Raw genomic sequence first — 11,814 nt, forward strand, 5'->3', positions numbered from 1 at the left:
GCTTCAGAATCTACAAAGATAAAATGGCCTGCATTTGTATAGCGCTTTACTTAGTCCCTAAGGACCCCAAAGCGCTTCACACTACATTCAGTCATTCACCCATTCACACACTGGCAATGGCAAGCTACATTGTAGCCACAGCTGCCCTGGGGCGCACTGACAGAGGCGAGGCTGCCGGACACTGGCGCCACCGGGCCCTCTGACCACCACCAGTAGGCAAACATGGGGTTAGTATCTTGCCCAAGGATATTTGGCATGCAGCCTGGGATCGAACCACCAACCTTCTGGTTAGTGGCTGACCTGCTCTACCTGAGCTACAGGTAGCAGCCTGACAAATGTAAAAGAGGGGGGGGTGTTTCACCAATGATGTGATGCCCAAAGAGCTGTTAACTGAATATTTGACACAAGATTGTGTCAAGTGTGTGCTTACAGATTTTTTGGGAAAAACAAACAAGTGAAGGATTAAAGGAGTGGCAGGCCTAAAGCGCTACAGCAGCCAAACAGTATCTGAATGTCATGTCCTTAAGAAATAAAAGAAGAATCCAGCAGAGATCTGGCACAGGCCCTTTCCTGACCCATCTACTGTTCACCAAAGACTCGTCAGAAATGGTCTGAGTGGAAGAGTGGCTGTCAACAAGTCATCCTTAAGGAAGACAAACAGGCAGAAAAGGCTGAGGTATGCGTGTTCACATAATTTCCTTAGGGATTATTAAAGGATTCTGATTTGACATTAGAAGTGGCTTGAAAATCAGTGGCAACAAGCCTTGTGAAGTGAGTGAAATTTGATCAGTCAGTCATGGTTTGGTGTCCCCAGAGCTCAGCCAACATTAGTGAAGCAGTGTGGGATCATGTTGACAGAGAATGGGACAAAAAGCAGCCAACATTTTCTTTAAGAGAACTACTAAAGATTATAAATAAATGACTAAACCTGTCTTATCCTTATGCAATTCTAATATTTAGAAAAAGCAGTAAGTGATCACAAATATATAAAGTGTGTGTATTGTTTTAGATATGTTTTTAATGCAGGACATGATCGAAATAAAAGTTTTACTGCCAACAGGTTGTATCTACATACACAAAAACAAAAACAACAACAATGTCATTCCTTCTCAGTAGCAAGTCTCCCAGACTGCAGCAGCCAACAAATGCCTCTGGATACTGTTGCCCTTTATATGTCAGCAACACATAAAAACTGCATCTAGAAAAACCTGGTGAAGACAGTTTTGCTGACCTTATTCCTAAATATGACTTTAAAAAGTTTTTTTCTTCTGGCCTGAAGCTGGAGAGGAATTCTCACTCAGGTTTCAGTTCCGGTGCGTTTGAGTGCTGTGTGCATGTGTAATCATAATGCGCAAATGCTGACGGCGGGTCGACAGGGGGCGCACTCCGGACGACTGACTTCCCGTTCAGGTGGACTTTTATTTTGAAAGCCGAGTGTCGTCAGTGCGGACGCGTTTCTTTACGTTCTGTGTCATAGCTGTTTTAACGGAATGTGGAAAGTAGCGATGTCGGAGGAAGTTGCCAAGGCTTTGCAGTCGGTAGTGGAACGGGTGAACCAGGCGGCGGCCCGGCGGCCTAAGGTAACTGCAGGCCGGGATGCTCCGCACTGGAGCGCCGCTGCCTTCGCTCCTCTCATGGGGCCCTGAGAAAAACGTGCTGCGGCAGCACGAATCGTTATGTAAGGCTGCCAAACACTTCAACCTTTGAATGGGAGACAGTCGGGCTTGCGGCAGCACTTTCATAACGCCCCATGCATGCAGCGTGACAGTGCGTGCGGGGAGCATGGTACACGCACTCTGGCTGTGTTTGCGTGTTAGTGGGTACAGATGATGTCTGTCAGTTACTCATTCCATTATTGTGTGACTGTTGCTCTATGGGAAACGTCCACGAGTGTAGATGTCCTTTTCAACAAGTGCCACTCCATTCAAATAGAATCAAGGTTGATGTAGGTCACAGCTGTGAGCTGGTTTATCTAAATGATGAGGAGCAGCTGAACGATCTGTAGCAGGATTTGAATGCAGCCGGAAGCATCGTTGTTTTGGATGATGCTGACAGGGCTGACTCACTCCTCTGCAAAAGACCTCTGCTTGCATGCTGCATCACACGCTCCTCTGCTGATGCTCACTGATACAGATGAAAAATGAGCTTGTGTTGTCCTTCCTCAGACTCTACCAGCTGTACCACCCCGCCTTGTAGCTGTCAGCAAGACAAAACCCCCAGAGATGGTTGTGGAGGCCTACAAGCAAGGGCAGCGGAACTTTGGGGAAAATTATGTGAGTGTGCAACACTGCCAGCGTCTCTGCATGACCTGTGAGGAGAATGAAGGTGGACAGTAATACAGATGATTGACGTTGCCCTTCATTTCTCCCTAGGTTAATGAACTTGTTGACAAAGCTTCAGATCCTCTGGTAGGTTCACATATTTTAGAAGATTGGATTGCTCCTCCCCCACCGCAGACCTTGACCGTGTTTCTTTTCCCTTCATCCAGATTTTAGAATCGTGTCCAGAAATCAAGTGGCATTTTATCGGCCATCTACAGAAGAATAACGTCAACAAACTTTTGGGTGAGTGACCATCAGCTCTCTCGTAGAGGTCACAGACCTGGGAAACGGTCTCTCAGAGTGCTTTGTGGTTATTCTAAGGTTTTATGTAAACCTAAAAAAAACCTAAAAACATATTGTCCTTAGCAGGTCTGAAAATTGGGTAGATAGAACCTCAGATGAACAACAACACGTCATATTACACCGTGTCATTATCTGTTTTAACAAAACAGTGTTTGAAAAAAGTACACTCTTACTGCTTCCATAGTAATTAAAGAGAGAACAGTCAGGTACTTCTAATCGTTACAAGCGCGTCTATAAAGGCAGTGTGATCATTTGGACCATTCGGGTGTGTGTTAACACAGTGCCACGGAGGGAAGACAATCAGCAGTGATCTTTGAGAAGCAGTGTGGGAAGGGCCATGAAGCTTGTTGGGTGTACTTTCTCTTTACCATGACTGTACCAAATAAAAGCTATTTCTAAATAAATAAATGAATACATACCACAGCATGATACCCTTTCATCCTCATGTTTGCAGGAGTGCAGAATCTCTTCCTTGTGGAGACAATCGACTCTGCGAAACTGGCTGACAGGGTCAACAGCTCGTGGCAGCGCATCAGAGGAGCCAGTACACAGAGGTTAAAGGTCATGGTTCAGGTCAACACCAGCGGAGAACAGAGTGAGTGCTTCTTGGGTGTGACGATCTGATCACCAACACTGCTGCTGTTACGTGAACAATGCGTCAAATGTTTGTCTTAGGCAAACATGGCTTGCCACCAGAGGACACGGTCAACACGGTGAAGCACATAGTGACACAGTGTCCCGCCCTGCACTTCTTAGGACTCATGACCATTGGGCGCTACGGCTATGACCTCACTCTGGGGCCCAACCCAGACTTCCAGGTACGAAACAATTACAGAATGGCTACATTTACCTGTGGTCATTTTTGTGTGCACCAAGAAAAATGAAAAACATTATCAATATTAGTGTCAGTCTGTAATCCTAACAATACACCTGCACAGATGCTGCTGAGTCGGAGACAGGAGGTGTGTGACAGTCTGAAGCTGCCTATGGAGGACATAGAGCTGAGTATGGGCATGTCCACCGATTTTGAACATGCGGTGAGTGTCTCTCCTATATGGAAGCTGGTAACAGCAATTTAAAAAACTTTGAGTGTCCAAATTCTGAAATCAAATTTCTTTTGCTTCAGAGCATGCACTTTGATTAAAGTCAATGATCCTCTGTAGGTCATGAGTGTCTGTGTCAAATCCCACATCAGCACATACATTGCATTTCCTAAAAGTGGAACTTTGAAAAAATGTCAGCATTGTACCGGCACTGCAGAAAAGATCAGTGGAGTCATCGTGAAAATCTGACTGTCTGCACAAACATTTGTCCTTGGAGACTCCTCAGCATTGTTGCTGATATTTGATTTGAATCGGCACATCCCATTTTCCTCCTTTTTAACTGTTGTTTTTGTCTTCTTTGCTTCCATGTAAAGATTGAGGTGGGTTCCACCAACGTGCGAGTGGGTAGCATCATATTCGGCAACAGGGAGTATCCCAACAGTGCACTGAACACTCCTAATCCCAGTCCCGGTCCTAGTCCCGGTCCCAGTCCAGTTCCCAGTCCAGAGAAAACATCTAAGATGGTGTCAGAAGATGCCGCCAAGAAGATGCAGCACCTCACCGTGTCTGAACGCTAAGAAGGAGCCTCTCCTTCTTTGAAATACCTTTAATTAAAAAAGCAAAACAAAAAACAAAAGAGCTCTGCTCTTCACATGCAGAACGAACAGAGCGGTGAAGCAGATCTTTTCCACACAGCCTTGTGGAGCTAGGATTGAGGAATCCTGCATTAATTGTAAATTGTATTTGCCTAATCCTAACTTTTTGTGTGCCCTTGTTGCAGTTTAAGCATTAAAGTGGCATTTGGCACAGAGCTAGAAAACCTTTTTAACGTTGTTTAACAAGTGTTATTAACTTTTAGTGCCCTGACTTGCTCCTCATGGAAAACCTTTTAGTGAAGATAACTGGATACAAGACAAACTACTGAAAACACGACAACTTCAGTGTTTTTGTGTGAGGTTTCTTTGGATTCTTGTGCTGGTGTGTGATATTTTCTACTTTTCCACTCAAACACATGACGGTGCTGAAATGTGTCTCCCACAGATCAGGACCTCCACACAGCACAGTGTACCGCTTTTGTTGAACATATGAAACAAAGACCTGATTTAACAAATAAATCATTTATCCCTTTATAATGACACATTGTATTGTGTGTTTGATATTGTTCTGTTTGGTGTGCCAAAGGTGACAAAACTCTATTCTTGATATTAATAAACCTGAGCGTAAACCGAGGAAGTGTTTCTGTGTAGCAGTCTCGTGTCCGTGCTGTGGTGCTTTGTTGGCGGTGAGTGTGAGGGTTAACCTATGCAAAGTGGTGATTTTGTTTCATCATCTAACTAGGTTTTCACACTGCAGCTCTGATGGTGTAGCAGTGGTTTATTTACCGGTATCACAAGATCTGTGTGTGTCTTTTGGGTTTTTTTCTGTCAACATGGGGGGAAAAAAGGTCAGTTTGTGATTTAATGTGTGGTTACTGTCCTACAGAGGCATTTCAGCATTGTTTGGTTTAGAATCTGGCTCACAGGGAAGCCGAAGCCAAGCAATAAATTTTATTGTTGAAACGATGATCCATTTGCTGTGTATTTCTTCTCCTTAGGACAAAGTGGTGCAAATAACAACAACAACAAAAAAGAGTTCAGCCAAAGTTTTTTTTAATTATTTTTTTTATTAAGCATGTGAAACAGGCACCCAGACCACAGTAAAAAACAGAATATTTTCAGAGTGGCAATTTAACATTTCTGAAAAGACTTTAGTGCATATGATGTCTATGGATCTGAAATTGGATCTAAACTCTGCATTTAAGAAATGATCAGAAATCTTAAAATGCTGTCCTGCTAATGTTTGACAGTCAACTTGGCTCTAGCCCAGCAAAAAAAAAAAAGTCACAACTGTTCAATAAATAAGTTTTGTTGAAACACAATCTAGTGTCAGGAATGATAAGTGTAGAGGCTCTTGTAGTATTAAATCCTTGTAAAAGGCGTTAGAAAAGGGCAGCCAGTATCTATACACACATTCCTGTTGTTAATATCATAAACTGGCTCTACAGATACATCTGGTATACTACAAACAATACATAGTCTGTAGAAAGATGGATGGTAACACTTTAACATTTCATTTCACACAAACAAGCAGCATATAAAAGGTTTATAGTATAACTGTAAGCCTATCTCGACGAGTGGTTTAATATTGGTATAGCTTCTGTAAAGCACCTGAAACAATATCAAAGCTGTAGCTCTAAAATATTCAATAGGTTAAATAAATATTAATATTATATATAGCTAAATATAGCTATTGAAACTCACAATGCATTGAATAAATCAACCTAATGTATATCACAGAATCATGATGTCATTGCTATTGTGGGCAAAGTATCGTGAGTTAATCTTTGAATACCTGTATGTGTGTATTTAACACAGTCTGGAATAATTATAAACTATTTATTATGCTGCTTATAAAAACTAACTGGGACTCAAGCACTGAAATGGGCGCCAAAGGAACCAAAGGCATTATAGTATATGCAGAAATGTATGTACCTGATGAGTACAGCTGAAATCCTATGGTTAAAAGATACAAAACCTGTGTGAAACTATGTGTAACACTAACAATGACCAAAATTAAATACTTGTAACAACTTCAGCATTCTCATTTTTTCTTCATATACAATCACAAAAAAGCTTTTTCCTGCACTTTAAGATAGAAAAGTGACACGTCCAGTGTTGTCAGGATTACACAACAAACCGTTTTGAGTTACTGTGGAAAAACTAAAAGGAAAGGAAAAAGCCACATTACCCAGGACACAAAATTGTATCTGCAGATTTGCTCGTACCATTTATGGCTAATATTAGGACCAAGTGTCTCCTCCTACACCTTTTTATTTGGGTGAGCAAAGTCTGTCTGCTTGTGTCATTTCCTGATTCTGTTCACACTCACGTTACACCAGTTTCTTGGCCTCAAAGAAGCTCTTCAAGTGCTTCATCTGCCAAATACCAGTGACGATGAGGATGACCGTCTGAGCGATGGACCACCAGAGAACACGCTGGTTGGTACTCTCACTCGTCATGCGAAAGCGTTCCTCACGGTACTGCAGAAGACAACCAGCACATTCAAGTCACTGCAGTGGCTTCAACTCCAATACTTCTGACATGAAACAGAACTGTTTGTTTTTTTTGGGTTTTTTTTACTCACCCTCTGGTAGTTTTGCTCCTTCTGGATCTGTTCGACTTGGTCCAGCAGCTGTCGGACTCGTAGCTGCAGCTCGGTGAGTTTGTCCTTAGCTGCAATTTCAGGATAGTTGTTGGTATGTTCTCCCACTTGAATGTCCAGATGCACTCTCTGCAACATGACAGTAACAGACACTTCAGATTTACATGCTTTTCAGTCAACTTCAGATCAAGAACTTCCTTAGAATAAGCTAAATTGATGTACTAACTAAAACCTTAAGTTTTATTTGGGAAATGGTGACTACAGCTGCACACTGTCCTTATGAAATAATTTTTTTTAGACCTTAAAATTTCACTCATGTCTGGAAGCAAAAAGTAGCAGGTTCTCCTTCCACAGAAGAAGAACGATGACATCAGTGGGATTCTTTGGTGCTAATGTATCCTTGATTATGATGTTTTCACTCAAAGCATAGTTGAAATGCTAGCACCAAGGTCCCAAGAATATTGAACTGTACTGGTTTAAGAACCTCAGCTAATCTGGTGGAAAAATCTTCCAAGAGGCTCAAACAAAAGGATCAGAATGGGCTTAGGTCATTTCCAGCATAGCTCTGCCTAGCTTCAGCCGGAAGACGGATGTAATGAGTCAGGATAAGTTAACACACCCATATTTATTGGTGTTATTTTACAGCACATACATTATGTTCTCTGAATACGTCTTGATGCATTCTCAATCATCCAGGAAAGTAAGTCTCCAAAAGTTGATTCTGTTCATCTGGACGTAGCGTTTTGTGGGAGAAATGTTTCGTCACTTATCCAAGTGACTTCTTCAGTCTCCACTGAACAACTTTTGGAGATGTTCTCTGGATACTGGCATATTGTTTGCTACTTCAGTCTGAGGTGAAGTGCAGACTAGTGCCAGACCAGACAGAAAGTTAAGAGGCTTTTTTATATATAAAGATTAAAAGAAACAAACAACATCAGTGAAAACTATTTTTAAGTTCACTGATGTGCCCAAAAAAATATATTAACATAATTCTAAGATGTATGATAATAAATAGGTAATGCAAAAATACAAAAAGAGACGATACTTTTAATTTATCTAAGGTAGCACTGTGCTTCTAGTGACTTGGCTCTACATTTTCGCTGCTGATCAAACAGCATTGTTAAGGTAGGCTGCCACTGTTGTTGTTGTTTTGTTGCCTCTAGGGTTAACTCACCTTCAATCTCAGACTTTCTGAGAAATTTAAGTTTTTAGACACAAGTAAATGTGTTATCCTGTTTAACTAACACTGATGTGAAGGTCAAATACTTCAAAAAGGATGACAGAGTTTTCATTTAAGAAATCTGGTCAACTTCGTATTACAAGGATTATTTATCAGTTATAAACTTACCCTTATGTAGCTAGGGTTTTACCATTACTTTAAGACCTAATTTATCAACTAATTTTTTAAAATCACTTAATTTAATCATTTAATTATTTAAACCAACCATTCATTTTAGTTTCTGCGGGTATTCAGCTCATTTTGTAGCTACTTTTAGCTAGCAATTTCAAACTTACCAACTGAAATTGCTCAAATATAAACAATCTCTACCAATTTTAACCATTTATACACTAAACTTGACTAACATCACACTTTTTGATTCTTTTTTTAATGATTTATCAACTACTTTTAGGTAGTTTATTTTTTAAACCACTCATTTAATGTACAGTTTAAACATTTATACACTGCTTAACATTACTCAGTTATTGTTAAACAAATGATAATTATTTTAAATGGAAAGCAGTCTGGCAGTTCAAAAAGTCAGAGATGCACTTTTGTACATACCAGTTTTCCACCTGCAAACAGAGCCATCTTGGTAGAGTTTGAATGCAAACAGATCTGATGCTCTCCAGGTGTATGGGAGGTAAATGTGAACCGTCCATCCGATCCATACTGACGTGAAAGGATGATCTGGGGAATGTGTAAACAGCAAATGCTTAGATTTAACTTATATGTTCCATGTGCAGGTGTGTATTAGAAAACTATGGAGCTAAATTGGTATCAAAAGGGTTGCAAAAGTGTATGTTATAACCAAGAAGGGTAAACTAAGATTTACAAATGTGTGTTCGTACTCACAACTGCAGGCTCCAATCCATACAGGTGTACAAAGCTTTTTTGAATGAAGGTAAAACTCTTTTGCAAATGCAAATATCCAAACCTGAATAAATACTCATCATTTATGCACATTTTTAAGTTCAGCTACATAAATTTTATGATTTTTGCTTTCAAAAGGCTCCCTCCACAGATCAAGTCAGAGATGCACAGAGGGGTTTGGGACTCTTTTCACAGTGTCAGCTTAGAACAGATCCATAAATGTAAGCAGCGTTCAAGTCCTCTTAAAAAACTGGAAGATCTGGCAATCTTGTGGATTTCTGCATTACTTCAAACAACACAGACATTTTTGTTTTCTATATAAACAAAAAAGCTTGTCACCCTTCACTTACAGATCCTATACAGTAATCTATGAAGGTTGATATATGGTTCAAATATGCTGCTGCTTCCTGGTGGATGCTCTTCCGCTACAAAAACAGCCAATCAGTATGCCTCTGCGGATTGGAGCACAGCATGATAAGCCATCCCTTTGGCTCATCCTCTGAAGTTAGTACAAGATAACTAATCTGCTATATAATCGAAATATAGATATAATTCAGGTGATGTGGGATAACTACATCTGAATCACCTTACCATTCTCAGAACACAGCACAATAGCAGTCATCTTAGCTTAATGACTAACAAACATATGTAAGGTTTATGAAAGCAAAAATGATCAATTTAGATAGCTGAACTTAAAAATCTGTGTGTTAATGATTAGCGTTTATTCAAGTTTTCATATGTGTATTTTGTAAAATTGTCTTTTGTGTTTTCAAATTGCTTTGGATTTAGATTGGAGCACACATTTTTGACTACTCAAAAATACAAACAAATTGTACCATTTTGCAAATGTTAGTTTACACTTGTGGAACATAGAACATTCATTTGAGAATAATTTCACTCCATGGAAAATTACCTCTCATGTGTTTACCTTTGTGTCTGGATCCTTGATCTCCACATGCATCCCAAGACCAGGGGTGGATGGAAGGAAGGAGCCGGTTTGTTTGTCCCACAGTTGAGTCCTGTACTTTCCTTTTAAATAAAAAAAAACAAAACAAGCAAACATACCATCAATGGATCATGTAATCATTCACTTCTGCACTGCTAACACAGCCAGTAAAGTGTGTTTATATTAAACATACTGTTGGAAATACTATCATAACACTGAACAAGGGTATTTATGCAAGATGTACAGGGTCAGGACATAAAAACACATTGAATGGTAAAGCATAAAAAGCAAAATGTAAGTAAGTAAACACAGTTTATTTTTATTTTTTTTTATTTCAAATATTTGATGCATCAAAGTGTAACTATACAACAGTTCTCAGTGGATCTGTAGTTTTAACAGCCTTTAACATTTATGCATGTTTGAGTATAAAGGCAGATTTCACTTTTGGAAACGCTGGAATTCAGTTTTCTGACGTTCTAAAAAGCATTCATGAAAATAGCAGAGTCAGCTTAAGATCTTAAAAATGCAAGCGGGACAATCTCTACATCCTGACAATATGCATATTTCTGTTCATGTCAGGCAAAAAATTGTTTTTAAACACAAAATTCACAAGCTAGTAAATGTATCTGTGTACAGAGGCCTAAATTGTAGTTTCTAAACTCAAAACACCACTGCTGCAGTTAGTAAAATCACTGCTGGCAGAGCGTTGAGAGCAAGACCAAAATATTAAACTGTAAGGGCCAAAACACTCAGTAGAGTTAACGGAGTGTAGCATCATAGCGTCACCTTTTTTTGTCCTTTTTTGGGGGGGGGGGGTTTACACCCAATTAAAGCACCATTAAAAAAACCCTCTCATTTCTGAGATCAATTTAAGAATGTTTTAGCATTCTGAGTGCAGCTGAACCCTTACACACATCCTAAAAATGCATAAATACATAAAATGCAAAGATGTGACACATATAAGAGCCCTGTAAGGTAAGTACAATTTTGTGGATACTGTTCCTAAAATTGGTTTAAAAAAAAATACTGTCATATATTAGGTGCATCACCATCATTCTGTTCAGATTTCTAGTAATATGAATATTATTACCCAGTGTGAAAAAGAAATTGAGTTTGGACAATTTTTGAATAAAAAAGTCTTGGTGAAAGCGTGTCATTTAAATCTATTACACCATAAAACTACAGTAAAGATCCATATGCTTAAAATGTACCGAATCAAGTGTACTGTGAAGGTTACTTGCCACAAATAGATCTACAGGGAGCAATGCCAATGCATTCATCCGAGTGAAGGTAAAGCTATATATATATATATATATATATATATATATATATATATATATATATATATATATATATATATATATATATACACACACACGTATGTTAACCCGTTCAGTTTTACCACGTACAACTCCAACTATGCTAGCTTCAGGTGTAAAATACTGTTTAGCTAACTAAGATTAGAAACTCACTTTAACATATTTTTTTTAAGTATAAAAAGACAAACCGATTGCCTCTTTAGTAGGACAAAACTTGACAGTTTGCTGTTTATACACTTTTAACCGGTGTGAACACCGTGAAGAAGTCTTCGTGTGGTCCCCGATGTCATTTCCAACGCAGCATCTCTGCTGCAGCCAGCTGTTAGCGTGTACTGTTAGTTAGCTAGGTTATGCTAACAAGCGAATAGTCCTTACCAATAACCATGGTCTCATCCGGAATTTCTTCAATGAAACATTTTTTCTCCGTCTCCCCTATATGAAAATAAAGGCTGTCACTTGGATAAATCCAAGCTAGTAATAAAATAACTCCAGCAGCCGGGAAAGACAGCATCTTGTGGCCTCTTTCACTTGGGCGCATCAGCACAGGAAGCTGTAAAGCCGTTGCGGCTACCTGACGTTTCTCTCTCGG

General features: G+C 39.6%; 2 protein-coding genes across 2 annotated transcripts; one reads left to right on the top strand and one right to left on the bottom strand.

Annotated features, from left to right (window-relative positions):
• The first annotated feature begins 1,416 nt into the window (after positions 1 to 1,416).
• plpbp (pyridoxal phosphate binding protein) lies at positions 1,417 to 5,218 on the top strand. Its single transcript, XM_063464390.1, has 8 exons — positions 1,417 to 1,580; positions 2,166 to 2,273; positions 2,373 to 2,408; positions 2,489 to 2,564; positions 3,079 to 3,219; positions 3,300 to 3,442; positions 3,563 to 3,661; positions 4,042 to 5,218. Exons 1-8 carry the CDS (start codon positions 1,491 to 1,493, stop codon positions 4,243 to 4,245), a joined length of 897 nt encoding a protein of 298 aa, XP_063320460.1. The 5' UTR covers positions 1,417 to 1,490; the 3' UTR covers positions 4,246 to 5,218.
• Positions 5,219 to 5,324: 106 nt separating this feature from the next.
• tmed4 (transmembrane p24 trafficking protein 4) lies at positions 5,325 to 11,793 on the bottom strand. The gene is made up of 5 exons (XM_063464391.1): positions 11,601 to 11,793; positions 9,889 to 9,989; positions 8,652 to 8,777; positions 6,851 to 6,997; positions 5,325 to 6,746 (listed from the first exon to the last, which is right to left on the bottom strand). The coding sequence occupies exons 1-5, from the start codon at positions 11,761 to 11,763 to the stop codon at positions 6,597 to 6,599; spliced, it is 687 nt and encodes a 228-aa protein (XP_063320461.1). The 5' UTR covers positions 11,764 to 11,793; the 3' UTR covers positions 5,325 to 6,596.
• Positions 11,794 to 11,814: the final 21 nt, after the last annotated feature.

This window comes from Pelmatolapia mariae, linkage group LG20 (assembly GCF_036321145.2).
Source record: "Pelmatolapia mariae isolate MD_Pm_ZW linkage group LG20, Pm_UMD_F_2, whole genome shotgun sequence".
Classification (NCBI taxonomy): Eukaryota; Metazoa; Chordata; class Actinopteri; order Cichliformes; family Cichlidae; genus Pelmatolapia; species Pelmatolapia mariae.